The 20,774-nt window shown below is 42.9% G+C and overlaps 1 protein-coding gene across 1 annotated transcript in view; it reads left to right on the top strand.

Annotated features, from left to right (window-relative positions):
- SLC35F1 (solute carrier family 35 member F1) overlaps positions 1–9,750 on the top strand; it is a 269,747-nt gene extending 259,997 nt beyond the window's left edge. The window contains exon 8 of the mRNA XM_086632115.1: positions 9,526–9,750. Within this exon, the coding sequence (XP_086488241.1) occupies positions 9,526–9,750 (225 nt within the window). The remainder of the gene's footprint in view (positions 1–9,525) is intronic.
- Positions 9,751–20,774: the final 11,024 nt, after the last annotated feature.

Genomic DNA, 20,774 nt, shown 5'->3' with positions numbered 1-20,774 from the left:
CCCTAATAGGCACATATTTAGAAAGAACAGTCTACTATGAAATTTTTCTAATGATACCATTTAAGAAGCATTAAATCATGCATATTTGTGCAAAACCAGTATTTGCCTTACAGATGTCTACATCAACCTTGGAGATTTTTCTCCAAATGCTATCAGTTTTCTCCGTAAGTTTGTTTTATATGACCAATGAATTCATAGAATCATAGAATGGTTAGGGTTGGAAGGGACCTCAAAGATCATCTAGTTCCAACCCCCCTGACATGGGCAGGGACACCCTCCACTACACCAGGTTGCCCAAAGCCTCATCCAACCTGGCCTTGAACACTTCCAGGGATGGGGCATCTACAACTTCTCTGGGAAACCTGTTCCAGTGCCTCACCACCCTCAATGTAAAGAATTTCTTTCTTATATCTAACCTAAATCTGCCCTCTTTCAGTTTAAATCCATTGCCCCTTGTCCTATCACTACACACCCTTGTAAAAAGTCCCTCTCCAGCGGTCCTGTAGGCCCCCTTTAGGTACTGGAAAGATGCTATAAGATCACCCTGGAGCCTTCTCTTCTCCAGCCTGAACAGTCCCAACTCTCTCAGCCTGTCTTCATAGCAGAGGTGCTCCAGCCCTCTGATCATCTTCGTGGCCCTCCTCTGGACTCGTTCCAGTAGCTCCATGTCCTTCTTGTGTTGGGGACTCCAGAGCTGAACGCAGTATTCCAGGTGGGGTCTCACGAGAGCTGAGTAGAGGGGCAGAATCACTTCCCTCGACCTGCTGGCCACGCTCCTTTTGATACAGCCCAGGATACGGTTGGCTTTCTGGGCTGCCAGCGCACATTGCTGGCTCATGTTGAGCTTCTCATCCACCAGCACTCCCAAGTCCTTGTCCTCAGGGCTGCTCTCAATCCATTCTCCGCCCAGCCTGTACTTGTGCTTGAGATTGCCCCGACCCACGTGCAGGACCTTGCACTTGGCCTTGTTGAACTTCATGAGGTTCTCACAGGCCCATCTCTCCAGCCTGTCAAGGTCCCTCTGGATGGCATCCCTTCCCCCTAGCGTGTCCACAACACCACACAGCTTGGTGTCATCTGCAAACTTGCTGAGGGTGCACTCAATCCCACTGTCCATGTCGCCAACAAAGATGTTAAATAGCACTGGTAGGAATTCCAGGAAAAATGTGAAGTTTCCCAAATCTTAACAGAATTAGTGGTGACAGTTTTCCAGTAACCCCCTCCTCCTTTTTCTCCTGCATAGATAACTTCAGCATCTAAGAGCTTAGGACTTTCCCACTTATGACTGTCTTAACAGTTAAACTGTGCCCACTGGCAAATACCATGCAAGGACTGAAAAAGAGGGCACTGATCCATGATGGAAGGCATGGACCACTATGTTTTACCTGCAGTAAAACATGCAAGCACTAGAAGAGGATCTTTGAGAATCAACTGGAAAATACAGAAAACGTGTCATGTGATTACTTCACAACACAATTTCTATGCAACATTTGCCATTCACTATAAGCCATCGTAACGGGCAGCATTTTGTCTAAGTTAGAGCACACTGAGGTTGCAAGCAAGCAGCAGGAATTGAGGAGTACGGCCTTCCTCTCATGCGTGAAATGACCGGGGCAAAACTTCCTTTGGCTTCTTTTTTTTTCACCAAATGGCAATGAGGCTGATATCAGCTTTTCACTATTGTTGAAACAAGCCAGATGCTTCTTGCTTTGGGTTCTGGCTGGCATGAGCAACAATGACGTGTTGAGACATGCCCTGCAGCTCAAGCCTCCTTCATCCAGTGAAAACATCTCATGTGACTGCCAGTGGATAGGAAAGAAACAAAAAAGGTGTGGAAGAACTAGCCACAGAATTCACTTTGCATGCCAGCTGATTTCAGAGGGCAAGACAGGACCTTAAGTCATCACTTAAGACTAAATCCTCACGGTTTGCCGTGGAAGTAGCTGGAGGTCATTAAAATGTGAAGATAATGCAATCCTGCTGGTAGTGAACAGACTTGCTGCCCAAAAGACATCATCATTAGTGAAACTGTCCAGCACCCCTTGGTACCCTTCTCAGCATGAGAACCAACATTTCTGCTCAAGCATTCAAGCTTCTGCAGTTGGAGAGCTGAGAAGGCATGCCAAACAATATCTCAGTGGCTTGGATCCCTTTAGGGATCTCTAGATTAAAGATCTGAGAGATCTGGCAGGACATACAAAGGTTCAGATGGACAACTTTTATCTGTTCGAATGCAATCTGGAATACTCACTGCAGCCCTTCTGGTGTTTGGTGCAATTTGGGGTTTACAAAATACTGTATTTAGTGAAATAGTCTTCAGATCAACTCTTTGGGACCTCCACCTTCTAGCGAGCTGTTTCTCTCTCAGCACATTGCCATGTCCTTTATCCTCATCAGCCAGTTCCTTAGCTGGCTTCCAATCTTCACGGTGCTAATCCTGTTCCTTAGCTTAACTGATAATTTTCTACACTGCACCATACAAAATTCTTTCAGATTAGAGCTACCATTTTTCTTTTGTCTACAAAAAATCTGTTAAATTATCAGACAGATATCATATTAGTGGTGACCATCCCGATTTCTGTTGATGACAAAAATGTATCATCAGCTGCCAAGAGCTTAGTTCTGCGGTACATTTGGAAAGATGTCTAAGTATCCCTACGAAATATTCTGCCCATAACTCTCACCTGGGATCAGGTAGATAGCAGTAATTGAGGCTGAACTAGCAGATCATTCTTCTGACAAAGAATAGAGCAGACCCTGAATCACAAAGGGAGCATCCCTTTCCTCCCCATTAGAAGGAAATAGAGATAACTTCCTCTCAGGCTGATACAAAAGTCATCAGCAACAGTTTGAGTGAGCCCAGCCTAAGACAAATTTGGCCAGGTCCTCATAGGTCAGAGGGCAGATTTAGGTTAGATATAAGAAAGAAATTCTTTACATTGAGGGTGGTGAGGCACTGGAACAGGTTTCCCAGAGAAGTTGTAGATGCCCCATCCCTGGAAGTGTTCAAGGCCAGGTTGGATGAGGCTTTGGGCAACCTGGTGTAGTGGAGGGTGTCCCTGCCCATGTTAGGGGGGTTGGAACTAGATGATCTTTAATGTCCCTTCCAACCCTAACCATTCTATGATTCTATGAGGTCAGAGCTGAGGGTGCTGCCAGAGAGCACTGTGAGGTATGTCTAGGATGTTGGCTCCCATTCCTTTTAATAAAGTCATATGTCTGTAATATCCAGCTATGCAAGTGAAAGCACTGTATGAGTTCATAGCTCTCAGACCCCTCACCCTTTCCAGTACTGCTGCTGGCTGGAGAGCGTGTGCATCCCACACCGCAACTTCTGCACCTGGTCATGGTGAACTTCATTTGCTATATTGGAGGCAAAAATAGAAAACAGTGTGAAAAGAAGCTCAGTCTCTCCATCAATTCATCAAACAAAGTGAAAATGTCTGTTTGCCATATAAAAGATAATGAGAGAAATTTGGTCTTAACTCGCGTTGCTCAGCCGGCTCGGGTACTTATGTGTGAAATAACCCAGGGGAAAAGACCTAAGTTGGTGCAGGAACCTCTGTTGGCTTTAGCTTTGATGGACTGTGCAGCATATACTACAAACTGAACTAGTTCAGAAAACAGAGAAATTCATCAGACTGCACAGACCCACTGATTGGAATAAGACATTGGTGGGAACTACCTGTCTGGAGAGCATGGAGGGTGTCAACAGAAATATAGGACTGAATTGAGTTCCACCTGATATGTACATTTTTCTCCCTCTTCATTAGTGTGATTCTGAAGAGATCGCCTCTCTCTAAGGTTTAAAATTTGACCTGATTTCTTCATTAATTTTTGTCAAAATGTGGAGAATTTCTAGAGGAGGTAGGGGAAAAGGCAGTTATTCCCTTTCATACTTGATCACTGAATATATGAGACATGACGATTCTAAATTTTCAGTTAGTCATATAACAAAAAAAAAACGTTTTTAAGATTTATAAAGCACATTTAGGTTGCCATAGGCTAGGAGCTGGGATTCGTATTACCTACCAAAAGATTCAGTCTACAGCTGCTGTTTTGAAATACAAATGGAGTTGCAGCTCCAGTAGTCTGCTCCTGCAGACTGTTTCCAGTTCAATGGACCGAGTAAAAGAGAATTTGCATTTTCATAACCATTGTAATAATGGTTGTGATCATTATCATGATAGCTGAGTGGAAAAAAAAAAAAAAAAAAAAAAATTAGCAAATCATTGAGTTTCTTTGTCTGTGCGGGCTTTTCTGCAGACTCTTATCTGTCTGGTTTTGTCACTTTGGATATCGTTTTGTCCCAGTGTCAGTGGTACCGTGGATATGGACATCTGTGACAGAACTACTTGTCTGCAAATTCCATCTGCAATCAGTCAGTGCAGCATTTCCTAGCTGTGATACAGCGATACTCCTGTGCCCCTTTTTCCTGCTTTCCCTTCTAAATTCCTGGTCTGTATACTGAAGAACGACTCGCTCTCTCCAGACCCAGGTGTGAATTTACTGCCTTCTGAAGAGTTTTTCTTTATTTTTTTCTTCTACTGTCATCTTCTTGACACTATGCAAGACAATGAAATTGGATGCAGCGTTTTCTCCCCATCAAGAAGTTTTTTTTACACCTGTCTTTTCAACTGGATTACTTCAAAGCACAAGAATGTCTGGTGGAAATAGTAGTAGTGTTTTAGCTATAATGGTTTAAGGATATTTGAAAGACAAGTTTTGCATGGATTGATAATCAGAAGTAGGGCATAAGAACTAGTGGGGAGTAAATTTTGAAAGGTTTAATAATTCATTCTGGATTTTTAAAAATCTTAAGTTTTCAGATGCCTTTATACAGTTCTTTGCTTAATTTTTATTCACTTGGAACAGAAATACTGTATATAAGCTAAATTTCAAACGGATTTTGTAAATTTCATCCGCAATTATATGTAGCACTGTTGTAAGATATCTTTAAAAAAAAATCACACAAAAACAACACTACAGATATGTTTAGGTTCTATTCTTTTTTCATGTAGAAGAATTTGTGTGTGGATAAGAGAAAGTCAGGCTGATTTCATCATACATTTTCTGTGGTCCACTAGACCTTTACTGCTGCAGTGGTTTTTGGGGGGGGGTTCTGCAGTAGCACATGTCGGAGCAAGGAGTGAGCCCCCTGCTCCTGCAGCTAAGCCATCAGATGCCATTAGCTCTTCTGCTAAGCCTGGCTGGGTTAATGCATTCAAGTACTGGGTCATACATAAATACCAGAAACTTCCACTCACCTGGAATCAATGTGAGTTTTGATAGACTGAGGAAATCTTGTTGTACGTGTTATCTTGTTACATTTGTCTATGTTTTGCTTTGTATGTTTATCTTCAAACTGACAGGCATCTAAGCTATTTGCTCCACAGGTACTAAATAATGTCTAGAGAAGGCATTTTTTTAAGTTTTGCTAATTTTTTAATGTTTGTAAATATCATTGTGTGCTCTGTATTAAATACTTTTGGTTGGGAAAGCTGTTAGAGACACCCAGATGTCAGAGCGCAGCCGCCAGTGTGAGGTCTGTAGGGCTGATTTAATTATTTGGTTTGACTACTCAGTAAGTTTTGGCAGATGTCTTTCATGTCAGTGATGAAATCTGAAATGTTATTGTTACTAAGACACTTAGTTTTTCTCTGCAAAGGAGGTTTCTGCCTTCTCCTCAAAGGATGGTATCCCTGTTTCCCCATTTTTATTCTGTAAACCCATCTCTACTCAGTAACCAAGTGTTACTGTCTCTTTGAAAAGGGTAAGAAACTGAGGATCATCTAAAATAATTTAATCCACAGAAGAAATTCATAGGCTGGAAATCAATCCCAGGACTAGAGAGTGTAAGATCATTGATTTAATCACAAAGTCATCTGGTCTCTCAATTAACTACAGGGTAAGCAAGCTTATGTACATATGTACCTATTTGTGTAGATATAAAATCTATAGTAAAATTATTTAATAATACAGGAATATGAGGGGGTTTTTTTGGTTACTTACTTTATGGTGTATGACACCCAATGGCTAATCTGAGCTAAACAATTCCTGACCATATTACATTATTATATTTGAACACCTTACAGTTATCTGTTTAGCATGGAGGGGGGTGGGATTTGGAGAGATGTACTAATCTGGATATTTTTGAAATATTTTTTCTTAGAGGAAATACGTTTCTGTAGAAAGTGAGAGATAAGTTGGAAAAATGAAGCACAATATCATTCTCAAGTAGCTTTTTAGCCGAAGTGAGGATTACACACTTTCTGAGAGCCTGCAGTTTGGTACAGCAGTTGTGTAGAGGGTAGCAATGAAAAATGATCTTCTGTCACTTCACTTATTAGGAGTAGCTCTTTCTGCTGGCTTTGAATGTGTCTCTTTTGCTGTCTATTAATAGTGAATCTCAGCAGATGAGGTTTGCAGGTCAAGATAAAAAAAACTCAAAAACCTGCTTGTAGACATAGCAATAGAGCGTGCCTGGAAATTCTATCTTCAATAAAATTCAGAGATTTCAGCTAGAGTCTGAGGAAGTTCACGGTACAGTGAACAACAAATGTTGTATTTGATGAACTAAGACTGCATCCTCCCATCACACTGCTGGATTCTCTGCCGTTTTAATAGAAGGAAAATGCTCATTGATTTCAAGGGGCTTTGGTTAATCTGACAGAGTGTTGACAAAACCCAGAGATTTCTCATAAACCTACAGTATATATTCCTATATTAACCTTACTGACAACCCTTCTACTCTAGTGCTGCAGAGAGCTGCTGCAGAAAACAATTCAGCCCGACCCATAACTTGTTCCTAAGGAAAGTAAAGATGGATATTGTTATAAGACTGTCAGGATCCAGGTCTCTGCACTAGCTGTGCGTAGATACCAAAGACAAATGATTCACAGGCCTTTGCTTAGATTTCCTCCAGCTTCATCCAAACCCTTTCTCCCAGGCTGGAGAGCTGCCACTGGGAAGAACACTGCCATGGAGAGAATATTATCGGGTGAAAGAGCCCACCGGCAGGAAGCTGCTGAGAAAGGAATGAGAGGCATGGCCAGGAGGAAGGGGATATGGTAGAGTTGGAGCCACGACCTAAAGCGAAAATGAATTGGTTTTGGCTGGGCAGATCCTAGAGAAGGAAAAAAGGCACATTTAGCTGCTGGAAGACCCACAGGTTCCTCACAGCAGGACATAAGATAATCACAAGTCTGGCTGGCGCATTGGTTATACAGTGGAGCAAGGCAGCTGGCTGTCCGGGTGACAAATTCAAGCATAAGGTGGGAAGGAGGGACAGTGGGAAACTAGGGAGCTAGTTCCCAGTTTGGGAAACTAGATGCATTTGGCTCCTGAGCTTTGCTTCTTCAGCTTAGTTAAGACCACTGCTGTGAAATGGTACCCAAGTTCACATGCAAAGAGGACGTGGGTGGGGGGAAAGTGCTGAGAACAAAATTGGACTGAAAATAGGGAAAAAAATCAATCGGAAAATGCTTTGAAACAGTTGACTTGGGTTTGATTGCCACTTGGGGGAGATCTAGGCCTAAACAGTCCTCAGAGCTGTGTCATGGGAGGAATCCTTCAGCGGACGCAGGGTGAGGCTCGATACTGTCTTTGTGGCTGGTGGGACAACTGGATGATTACATCGAATCATACTGCCAGGTAACACGTGAAGACCTGGTGACATTCCTAGAAAAAAGCAATTAACAACTGATGAAAAGCAGAATTCTTCCTACCCTATAAGCCTTCTGATACACTTTAAACTTTCCCCATTATGGTTCTTTCCCTCTAAAATGTGCATACTAGCTGTGCGAAACAAAAACACATACAGCTATATCGCCATGGGTTACACGTCCAAAGCTTTCAAAGATACTGTGAATTCTATAAAAAAGCCAAATGCTTCCTCAGGTGGGAAGTTGGACACAGGTTTTGTATGTTTATTAAATGGCAACAAATAAATGTCACTACAAAGTTAGCTTAAGTAAAATTTGTTTTCTCTACAATAATTATTTCTTTAAATATAAAAAGCAGAATTGCTCAAAAGTTTGCAAGATAATATAGTCTGATCTATCCATTTTGTGCTGTGCTGAAGTGATCCAGAGGAAACAAATTGAGCATCCATCAAAGCATAGTCAGTTAGGATTAAAAACCAAACCTGCAGGCACCTTTATGTAGAATAGTGCCGTACCTCATGAAGCAGCTAATAACAGGTTGCAGCTAGTTGTTGGTGTTCAAGTAGGAATCCCTGACAGCCGCAGAACACAGGCACTTTCTAAAGTCCCACTGAATACAAATCAATTCTGTATCAAGTCAGCTATGCCGTTTGTCCTTCATGGCTTCTCACACACAGCATGCAAGAAGAAATAACCTGTAGTCTAGGGTCAGGAGACAAGTCATACGGGTTTAAAGCCATTTTTATGTCCCCTATAGCAGGAACTGAGTATCTAAAGCTAATATCCAGTGGTCTGTGCTTTCGAACCCCTGCCTTTGCCTTTACCTTTATCTGCAAGGACTAACGTATTGCCAAAAAAGTTATTTGCGTTGTATTTTTAGTTCAGGCACACTGAGTCTAGATATGTCAGAAAATTCAGGCTGACCTCTGATCTAGTGGAGCTCTGTGCCAAAATATGCGTACTTGAGCTTTCAGTTAACTGCCCTCCGTGCGTACTTTCAAACCTCTCGAGGTCAACCTAGAGCATGATTCGCTTCTGAAGTTCATCCTATCCAAACTAACAGTAAATCTTCTAGCATCTGCTTTCTTTTTACTAGCAAGAGAAGCTGCAGGTGGGCTTTTTAAGTGCCTTTAGTAAAATAGATATTTTTTAAAATACGTATGTTTTAAATGCTTATTTATATGTTTATTTAATGATATTTTTATATTGCCAACAGCAAGTTATACTTCACAGACATGTGATTTAGCTGGAATTAACTTCAGATTTGCCCACTACCTGTCAGACAATTGTAGATGATTGGTGGTGGATGCTCCATCCCTGGAGACGTTCAAGGCCAGGTTGGACAAGGCCCTGAGCAACCTGATCTAGTTGGAGATATCCCTGTTCCTTGCAGGGGGGTTGGACTAGATGACCTTCGAAGGTCCCTTCCAGCCCTAACCATTCTATGATTCTATGATTCTATGATTCTATGATGGTACTCCACACCAGAGCTAGAGAAACTTGTACTCAGAGAATTAGTTGGCTTGTCTAAAAGCAGGACAAAATCAGCTTTGGATCCATGACCACAACCTAGCTTTCCCAAGTCCCACCTGACCAATACTTAATATGCTTGGGCCATGGACAGGCACCGGTTAGCTGTTGGTTATGGAAAACAGGGGAGTTGATGGGAACAAATAACTTTCAATGAGACATTCCCATAAAAAGTCAACATCCCAGTGATGGGAGGCTTGTTCAGTGTGGTGCGTGCCAAAAGAAGGATCTGGGCCTACCCCTGTCTGTGGGTCTTCCTGAGCTCGGGATAACTGGTGCTGTGTCTAATGACTCTACTCTGTCTAATGACTCTACTCTTATTTCTGCTTAGTTTTCAGGACTTTACTTGTTGTCATTCTTCACTATCCTTGTTGGGCTGGTGCTCTACTCCTCCACGTCCACCTACGTAGCCCAGGATCCTCGGGTGTACAAGCAGTTTCGAAACCCTTCAGGACCTGTTGTAGACCTGCCAGCCACCAGCCAGCTGGAGCCTTCGGTAACGTACACCAGCCTGGGGCAGGAGACGGAAGAGGAGCCTCACGTTAGAGTTGCTTAAACCCAGAGCTGTTGATCACCTACTGGTGATTCAGTGGAGCTCGTATATCCATTATCTCTGTATTGTACATAGAGAAAGGTATTTACCAGGTGCAGTTACACCGGTGAGCTGCAAGGTAGCAAATAAGGAAAGCTCATAAAAATACAAATTAATTGTTCCAGGGTGTTCATTGCAAGGAGATGCCAGTCCCTCGTTTATGATATGAGCAGCATGTTTGCAATACAAACTGCTGTATATCAATCTGTTAATGTCAAACTAACCTGTGAAAGATATTCAATATGTAAGTTGAGATTCCAAAAAGAAATTCATAGAAGGGTGTTTCTGCACCTACTGAGTGATATTATGCCTAAGCCACACCGGTTGTGGAAAAGCCGCCTTTTTACAGCAAATACAGTTGTGCAGTCACTGTTAATTTCTCTCTAAGATTTGTTTGTTTGCACAAAATAGATGGGTTACTCGTGGTAGTGACACCCTGACACATTTTTGCCAGCACCGTGGATTTGGAGAGGGAAAGACAACGAATTCATCTGTGCCATCTGTCTAGTTGCCCTTTCTAGGTAATCTGTTCCATGAGTCCAGAGGAGGGACAACTTACAATATCCGTCTCTATTCTAGGAATAGGTATAAGGCAAGCATTTTAGCCTTTCTATATTTGCAGAAGTGAAGTACTCAAGCATTGACCTCTCCATGATCCATGGCAGATTTCCTAGCGGCTGAGGTTCTGCATCAAGTGACAGGGAGTTAATTTCTCTGTAGTCGTGACTAACACAGATTTCTTACTTTTTAAACTTTAATCTGTAAAAAGAAAAATGCATTTTCTAGTTTCCTTTGTATTGTACCTCTCCACGGTAAGATGACCTATCATGTGGATCAGGGCACTTATTTTAGATACTCAGTGCATCGAGGGCGCCTTCTGCTGTTCCAGTTTGCTTAGTCTCCCGTGGTTCATTATTTTAACAATAGCTATGTAGAAATGTGTCAGTTTTTCACCAAAACCTATACGTTGTAAAAATCAGGAAGATTAAGTGAGGAATTCATGAGCAGAAAGACCGGACCATCTGCTGGTGTTGCTGCAGTGGCGCAAAGGCATTCGTACCGGCAGGACACAGCCAGTTATTTTTCATTAACTACAAAACTAGCAGAAGAATTCAGCAGTTTTCTTACATCCCTGGGGACATGTGAAAACAGTAAGGGGTGCTCCACAACAGTACTTCTGCTCCAGGAGCCTTATCAGAATGGGGGAAATCCTAGTCACCACCAGGAAAAATCCATCTCTGCCTTTATGTTTGCTCTTCTGAGAACCCAATAAAAGGAAGTAATTATTTCAACATCCGTCATCTATTTTTAATTTAAAATTAAGGAAGGAGAGATTATTTTCTGTCTAACAGAGGAGAGCTTGGTTTTATTTACAGATCTGCCACATCTCTGTGTAATCTTGGGCATGATTTACCTTCTGTGTGGCTGTTTCCCAATCTGTATATATGAGAAAAGTGGTATTTTACCTACCTCACAGAGGTGCTACGGGACCAGGTTATTTTAAAATGCTTCAGGATCTTCAGAAGGAAGGAGTTTAAGAAGTACACAATAGCGCTGTAAAAGCATGTATACATTCATTATATTTGAAAATGGAGTTTACGACAGGGTTGATGAATATTTTGCTTGTGGGCATAGAAGGTGAATTTGATTTTAATGTTATTCTGCTGAAGAAGTCTGTCTCAAGCGAGAGAATGTAGTTTCATGTTTGAAAAATACAACTCACCTATTTCTATTTAAAAAAGAAAAAAAAAAATCAATCTGTACTCTGGAGATTAGAAAGGCCACACAGTTCAACCAGGCAGGATGAATTTCTGCTGAGGTGACATTCATCTTTTATAGTGCTGTTCTGCTTTAATATAGAAGGGACTTCCCTGAAGCAGGCTGGGAGAAGAATGTATGCATAATATACATGAAATGGAAAATGCCAAAACGCTATTGAACAGCAGAAGTATGTTGTATCTGATTCTTGCTGTGAAGGAGAAGGAGTGGTGATTTCTGTCCCACTGTGTTTAGGCCATCTGCCATAATTCTGCTGCAGCTGAGGCGAGTGTCCACAGTATTGCCAAAACATGCCCAAAAACTTCAGTTAAGATGGCTTGGTTTTAAACTCACAACAAATGTATGATTTTTTTCCCCTGCCTTATGTTTGTTTAATCATTTTAGCACTCGTATTTCCAAGCTTTTTCCCTTAAACCACTGAGGATTAAAAAAAAAAAATATTCCCACAGAGAAACAGAGTCCAGATTCTGGGGATATTATGGAAAGTCTAAATATGATGAGATTCAAAGGAAAAAAAATTAGAACCACACAGAAAAGTTACCTTGTGGGGTGGAAGTCCAGGTGGGAAGCATGTGGTCAGGTGAAGCCCTCATGCAGAGGGGCCAGCAAGCATCCTTGGGTCAAGCCCTGGGAGGGCTTCAGCTTGAGGTGGGTTTCATACCTTGCCCAGGAGCAGGGGCTCTGGTTACAACCACCATGGCTCCCTCAGGTACCCAGAGGCACCTTGACGGGCACTTGTCATCTCAGTCTTTTTTGCTACCTTTTATACCAATTAAATACCTTTCTCTGAACATTAGTCCCCGTGTTGGTCTGAGAACCTTGAGGATTGCGTACGTGTGTGTTCCTTTCATGTTTACGGTTCCTTCCTTTTCCATAATTGTTTTGGTTAATTTCATTGTTAATATTTATTTTTAAGCCAAATGTTTGTAGTCCTCCCGCCTCCCCCTCCTCATTTTTCTGACACTAACTTGTAGATGTTGGTTAGAGTCTTCTCCAAAACAGCTGGGCAGGAGGCAGCTCCCAGCCAGCTAACTGGCCCGGGAGTTACGACACACAAGGTTTCGCGATCCACGGGTGGCTGAGAGGTGCCATCTGAAGCAATTTTTCCAGGCTGTTTGAAAAGGCTCTGTTGTATGGAAATGCGTGTTCCTGCGTGCGCTCTGCGCCCGGCCACCATCCCCTGTGTTACTGGCACAGGAGGAGGCTGATGTGCGAAGTGGGGCTGCTTCACTGCCTGTGTCTCCCGTTAAACAAGGTGGATACTCGGATTGGCACCAGCGTGCTAGTGCTGGACGGACCTCAAAAGAAAACAGCAGTATAGCTTTACAAGTAACTGTGTTGACTGAAAAAACGAGGTCTAGTAAAGGAAAACGTTACTTCTACCTGCTTGTTTTCTGCAGTTCGAGACCTCAGTACGCACCAGCAAAGGTTCAGCTCTCTAACTGGCAGCTACTCTCCGTGTTGTGTAGGACACCACTAGCTCTGCGTAGCTCCTTGCCTGAACAAACTGAAACTCTATTACACTGCTGGCCCTGAGCAGCCCGTAGCAAGACTGTCATAATTTTCTGCTACTGGAAGAAAACCTTCACTGGGAGACAGACCTTGTCTTTGTTCCGGCTATAAAGTTTCAAAACACACAATGATAGACCAAGCAATTGAAAATTTTGCACCACTGTGTCATAAGAAGAAGTTTCAATGTATAGTGTAGAGATTGCTAACTTGTGCTATTAACATTTTGACAAGCGTGTAGTATCGTTTTCTTTCCTTTTTTTAAAAACCATTTAGTATTCCTGAGCTAGCTACAAATTTAAATTTTACCCCATGGGTAGGATTTTATTGCTAAATGCCATAATAAAGCACACTAATCTTGACTCCACAGATGGAAATACGAACCAAAACCAAAACCAAGCAAACAAAATCCCAACCCCAAATCCTGCATCGAAAAGCTCAACAAACCTTTCTCCATTTTGATATTTGCATGCACCTATATGGACTGGCTGTGGCAATGTAATGCCTGTATAATGTTTTCAAATAAAAAAAATAAATGCTTTATGAAAGCAGGGTTATTAGTTTCCTTGCCTGTTTCCTTTCTACTTTCTTAGCCTGAAACAATTTTTCTGAAGGGTAAACGTTGACTGCAGGGCATAATTTTTCACTGTGCTGAGGACTTCTTTCCTTTGTGAAGTGGTTAACCTACGACTCCTTCCAAGGCGTCTAAGCATAGGTGCCGTTGGGCACCCTCAGGTATCCTGCCTGGCTCCCCGGTGCCGTTCCAGAAGGACAAGGGGTCTCCTGTGCACTCTCTCTCTTAATCTGCCATTCCCCTATCCTGATATTCATTGTCCTCATTTGGACACAAAAGCATTCCCCCACTGCCTTCTAGAAATGATTTGTCAGTGTGGCATTCATCTGGGGCCGTGCGCTCGTATGATGTCGAAGCGCTCATCTGGCAGAGGGTACCGAGTGCTGCAGGTGTCCTGCCCAGCCCTCCCTCCCAGCTGCTCTACTCTGTGCTGCAGCACTAGTCCCAGCACAGTCCTGAAATGGAAAAAGAAAGGATGGAGACCGAAATCAGACTTGAGGGGGAGAGGGAGTGTCAGGAGGAGCAGAATTGGGGAAAGAAGGAAAAGGAGACCGGCTCGTTTAAAGTCCACGTGGGAAGACAGGAAAGGAAGATCTTGAGCGTGTGAGAGCAAGGAGTTTTGTGAACATGTATTCACCTCTAAGAGTGTTTGCCAGCATGTGCCTCTGTCCATCTCCCTCTGCCGGATGTCTCCGCAGGAAACTTTGCATGAGTATTTCTCACATACTTCATTGCTGAGAGTAAAGAAGGGAACAGAGCCGGGTGAGCTTGTTTCCAGCCTCTCCCTGCACTGTGACTGCATGGAACCCCAGACGTGACAAAGCCAGCAGTGCTGCACTGCTATGCTGGTTTATGTCTGATTTTCCAGTGTGAATGTTTCCTGCATTCTCAAGAGCTCCAGAAACTGTGTGTGCACAGCTTTATCATGCTAACAGTTGATTTGTATTTTCCTCCAAATCTGCTCAAGAGTCTCTCTGGCATTACAAAAATCTACCTTTATTGCCTGGCTAGAATTCAGCCTGGATGCTTGATCATATGAATAGTAATTGCTTGGAATTACTCTAAAAATAGGTCATAAATAGATATTAGTGGATCTTTCTGTGCTTAAATCAAACATATTTCAACACTGAAGGACACTCAATCAGCTTAAACATACCAGCCTCCCATTGTTTTTATTTATTGAGAACTAGTTCTCCAAAACATTACAAGTGCAAAGCTGAATGTTTAACAGCAATATGCTGTAGCATACAAATATGGAAGCAATACTTTTTACAGTTATAGAAGTTGTTAAGTCTGCTCCACAATTTAAGACAAAAAATATGGCAAACCTTTGCGAAAGGGAACACCTCTGCTTGTGCAGCCATAGACCTGTTCCCACAGCAATTGCGAAGTGGGTAGCAAGTGCCAATAGCGCATCAGTGATGATGTCATAGGAGTAAGGGCATTGGCCACCTCATCCTTCTCCTCCAATTTGAAGTGCAGGGTCACTGCAGTACTTAATAAAAATTCCTAGTCTGCAGAGAACGCTCATTCCAGAGGGCTGGGATCACTAATCAGTGATTAGTCACAGGCTGGCTGTGAGCCACCAACTTGAGACAAAAACCTACAAATTGACTACAAAAAGCCAGTTGTAACCTTCAGACATCATAACTTGCATTGCAGTTGGGATTTTAGTCTCAGTAAAAGGCCCACAGTGTTTCTTCAGGCTGCGTCGCTGGCTGTGTTTCCTCCACAGCCCCGGAAGACACCAGGGGTGGCCCGTGGTCCCATGAGCTCACTCTGCTGGGTGCAGAGAGGCGGAATGGCTGCGCTGCCTCTCACCGGCGTCTCCCGCGGCAAGGAGGAGCCCCTGCTGCCACTGCTACTGCAGAGCAGCCAGGCAGAGGATAAAGCCTGGCTCAAGGTAAATCCTGAGGCTCAGTATGAAAAGTCAGCCCTCTCTGCAGTCCTTTCAGTTGTAAAAATACACATTTTGCAATTACTTAGGGGCACTTTTTTCCCTATCCTAGAATTTCTGTTTTTAATTGAAAACAATGCGCTGAGTTCCTCTGATATTCATGAGATCAGAATTTGGCCCTTTATGGACACTGTAACGCTGCACAATCTCTTCAACGAATACAGATATTGTCAATCCTGTATACTGTGCAAGTATTTGTAAGTTGAGACTTGGTGGTTTTATTGGATTTATGATTATTATTCTACTTAGATTCGGATTTATAACCTTGAGCTATAGTTGATTTTTTTCTGACTCCAGATTATGTACAATGCCCGCAGGCAATTGACTTGTGCTACACTGATCTTAGTAATACATTATTAATTCCTTGTTGTTAAATACATTATTTATACTATTGCATTTTTGTCCCCACATCCTGATAGCAGTGAACTCATCCAATTTTAACATAACCGCAAAGCCATCGGCATGAAATCTTCCCCTCCTTCCCATGTGAAGAACATACATGCTTGTCAAGAGCAAAGTACTGGATTTACCACGGATAAATAAAGGAATTCTGTTATTCGAGACCTTACCGAAGCAGAGCTAGATAATGAACATGTGCTGAGTTTACGTGATCACTGACACACTGAGTGATTTGAGTACGACGCTAGGGACACTTTGCATACAGAATAGTGACTCTCATAGTTGGTAGGTTTGGATTTTTACAGGTGCAGGACACCTGCGAGCCCTCAGATCATTGTTACGCAAGGTCATGCATATTTAATTTCACACCGCCTATAGTAGCCGGCATCACAGAAGCCTGGCTTTTTGCCAGATCCATAGCAAACTAGCAATCAGCATTTCCATATTCTTAAAATGACTGCTTGCCTAAATGAACTTCCTAAGTTAGAAGGGGGAAAGGAATGGACTAATCACAACAGTAATCTGAACAGTCTCATTATGTGACTCCCTGTGAGCTTTGGCTTCAATAAGTTAATGCAGTTCTTGGCATTAAACAGATTTGCAGATGCTAAATAGGTCACGAGTATGCAACCATTGGAGTGGATTTTGTAAGACTTCATGTCCCTATACTTTCTCTGTGAGCCTACGCTTTAATTAAGGTAAAAGAAAGTACCCACAAAACAGGATGACAACTTTATTCATTGAAGACTGTTGCAGCTCAGATTTTCCACACTTCAGCCTCCATTCAGCAGGATTCATTTAACAACCAAGTTGATGAGGAATGATAGCACTGCTGGACCTGCTTTGACGTGCACACACAAGCAAAGCAAAGCAAGGAATTCCTTCGTCACTTCCCATGGGCAGGTGGGTGTTCAGCCATCCCCAGGAAAGCAGGACTCCATCACGCATAACGGTTACTTGGGAAGACAAACACCATCACTCTAGATGTCCCCTCCTTTCCTTCTTCTTCCCCCAGCTTTAAATGCTGATCATGACATCATATGGTGTGGAATATCCCTTTGGTCAGTGTGTCCCCTCCCAACTCCTTGTGCACCCCCAACCTGCTTGCTGGTGGGGTGGGGTGAGAAGCAGAAAAGGCCTTGGCTCTGTGTAAGCACTGCTCAGCAATAGTGAAAACATCTCGGTATTATCAGCACTGTTTTCAGCACAAACCCATACTAGCTACTGTGAAGAAAATTAACTCTATCCCAGCCAAAACCAGCACAACATTGCACCCTACACACCACCTCCTGTGGCAGGAATGCTAATAGTGCAAGTAGACCACACTGGCCAGCAAAGCATTTGAAAACCCCAAAATTTGAATCTTTATTTTAGTCTTGAGCTTTAATACAACATACAACAAAAGGAAAAAAGGTTTTTAAAGTGAAATCAGTATGTATTGAAAGAAACGATGGTACTGAGGGAGCTGGTGGAAGTGCTTACCAAGACATTTGCCATGATTTATCTGCAGTCCTGGCTAACCAGGTTTCAGTCACCATCCCTGGAGGTATTTAAAAGATATGTAAATGTGGTGCTTAGGGACATGGATTAGTGGTCGACTTGGCAGTGTTAGGTTAACAGACTTGATGATCTTCAAAGTCTTTTCCAACCTCGACAATTCTACCATTCTATGAAAAGAAGAAGATAGCACCTAGCTCCCTAGTAGCTGTGCTCTGTTACTCAGATTGTCTGAAGGTCTTTTTTTCCCAAGTCACCATCCACCAATCTCCACGTGGCCATGACAACTGCTAAGCCCATGTTCTCTGCCCTTTTGCTCTAAATTAATCCCACTACCTTCTGAATCCCTGACCTAAATGAATTCATTCACATCTTCAAATCCCTTCACTGTCCTGCCTCTCTCCCAATCTGCCCCCGTAGTGTGGGTCCTCTGCCTGCTCGCAGACCTCTGAGAAAAACATCTTGCTACTTTGTTGCTTGTGTAGTCCAGCAAAATGGACTTCTGGCCTCCCCATCGAGGCAACTGATCATAAAATATTTGAACAGAAGCTTCCTTCAGTATCTGTATGAATGCCAAATTCCAGCCCTGCTCTGTTGCAACTGGAGATATTAAGAGAAAAAAAAAAACCACAAACAAAATAAAATAAAATGCCATCCCAAAACAATTTCACTACATGATATTTCGTCAATGGTATACCGATATGGTATGCAACCAGCCATAAGAGATTTGGAAAAACAAGCCTGTGAAAACGTGCTTTTGCATGCCATTTGACTTACAGAGCAGGTGAAAACTGTTACTTGTTAAAACCGTCTCTGACTTTGAAATTGAGGGGTGAATGATGGAGGATGAGCTAGAGGTATCCTTGCAGTGATTGGTTCTAACAAGTCAGTAACAAAAGAAGTCATATTTCTGGCTGTGAAGTGATATTAGGACTAAGCGAGTGACTGTAACCCCCATCATCCCGTACTGATGGAAAAGGCAAACATAAAAAGCAAAATGACTCTCCAGCGTGTAATTACTTAAATTATTTGCAGAGATGACGTTAACAATCCTTTCGCATACATAGAGACTGGTTTCCTCTTCCCAAGTCTTCTCTCCTGCAGCTCTTGTTTTCCTCTCCAGCCTCTCTACAGCTGGTCACACCAAGCAAAGGCTTAATTCTCTTACCAAAAAAAAAAAAAAAAAAAGAAAAAAAAGAGCAGGGTTTATCCAAAGTATAACTGTGATAACTCACAGCTTCTCTTTCTCCTTGTACAAATGATTCCTTAGAGCTATGTTTGGTGCAAAAGTGAACTGTGGCTGAGCTGGCATTTGTCATCACAGGCTGGGGGCAGGATTGCAACTACTCCAAACCTAAATCTTCACTTCTGCTGCAGACCTCAGTTCATGAGAGAGGATGGAGAGACAGACTCATCTGAGCTCTTTCTCTTTATTTCCTCTGGGCAGAGGGGGGAAGGATATATGCTCAAGACAGCATGAGGAAGCTTGTGCTGCTACAGCTACTTGAGTTCAAATTTTGTGGCTAGATACAGGACCGTGCTCCACAGAGTCAGCAGTCTGGCACCTGTCGCATGTTTACTTTAATTAGAATTATCATTGTAAGCTGCTGAGCTAAAGAAAGTAATTGCAGCAGATGCAGTAGCAATGGCTCATCTCCACTGCTTTGGAAAGGGAAACGCCACTGCCAGGTACAGCATAGGTATTTTATTATGACAAGGGAATGCTGATGGACTTTGCTCCGAGTGTGCATCTTGAAATATCAGGGAGAGGCTACATGTTCATCATGTTCATTTAAAAAATACCATAGCACTCCCATTTTAACTTGTGCTTTTTCCTTGGGAGTTTGCCATGCTTTTTGCCCACGCATGACATCAAGAAACCTTTTCCACATCAGCATTTGACACTTAGAACAAAATGCAGATACAAAAAGGCCAAAAAAAAAGAACTTTGGCAGCCCAAGATGCTTTCAGTCACATGAAATTCAGTCCGGCACCTCGCTCACATAGTAAGAATTTCAGGCAAGAAAATGTTCCAGGCAAGAAGCAGCAGTCTTCCAGCACCTAAAGGGGGCCTACAGGAAAGCTGGAGATGGGCTTTTTACATGGCCATGTAGTGACAGGGCAAGAGGTAATGGCTTTAAACTGAAAAAGGTTAGATTACAATTGGAGATAAGACAGAAATTCTTCCCTCTGAGGGTGGTGAAGCACTGGAAGAGGTTTCCCAGAGAAGTTGTGGATGTTCCATCCCTGGAGGTGTTCAAGGGCAGGCTGGATGAGGCTTTGAGCAACTTGATCTAGTGGAAGGTGTCCCTGCCCCTGGCAGGGGTGTTGGAACTAGATGATCTTGAAGGCCCTTTCCAACCCAAACCATTCTATGATTCTATGATTCTATGTCTGCAAGACCAAATCCAGACTTCTGCAGCCCCCTGTGACAGTGATAGAGAAGGCTTACAGTTATGAAAGGTAAAGACGTGACAGTGGGGAAGAGAGGAAAGTGGTGTTTATGGGCAGAGAGAGAGAAAGGGTCTCTTGGAATGGAAAAGAGTTGGAGAAGGCTGGAGGCAGAGGGGCCATGGCCTGGAGCAATATCTGGGAGGCAGGATAGGGGTTCATCGCCTCACTTGCTACCCAAACACTGCAAAATCCAAGGCTCTAGCTCTCCCCTTGATCAGCAGTGGGTGCAGGGGAGACGTGCTCTGCCCTCACCCCTGCCAGAGCAACATCTGCCCCTTGCTGCAGGCAGCCCTCTCTACTTCTCCTGATTTTTTAAAGCAGCAGGTCTCCTCCACACCTCAATGTCACTTCTGTTGATTACTAACATTAATAAGTAGGAACTCTACTCTTAGCAGTTCCCATCAACTTTTAACGGTGTTCTGGCATTGGCTGCCTTCCCAAGCAGCAGCGCTTTGCCTGGGGGTTCCCACTTTCCTACCTCCCTTACCTGCCTCTGAAATCATGAGGGAAATGAAAAGGACATATATTTGTAGGTGGCTCCTCCTTAGAAGCTGTATCTTGCAGTGCTTGTGTTGGGGGGTGTGGGTACCTAAACCAAAACACTGTGAAAGCCAGTGAACAATCCATCCCGGATATTCAAGGAAGAAGAAAAATTCCTCAAACAAGAACGCTAGTATGGAAAGGGACCATATCGCTGTTATCAGACAAGGTATTCTTGTTGCCTTTCTTGTTGGGGCTTTTTCCTACTGATGGCCCCTGCCCTGACTTTTGAAAACATATGTCAATGTACAAGGGAAAATTGTTGCTGTGCAGAACATC

The sequence above is a fragment of the Tauraco erythrolophus genome, chromosome 2, assembly GCF_009769465.1.
Source record: "Tauraco erythrolophus isolate bTauEry1 chromosome 2, bTauEry1.pri, whole genome shotgun sequence".
NCBI lineage: Eukaryota > Metazoa > Chordata > Aves > Musophagiformes > Musophagidae > Tauraco > Tauraco erythrolophus.
Note: the sequence above shows the minus strand (reverse complement) of the source record. Positions and strands in the feature narration are given on the sequence as shown.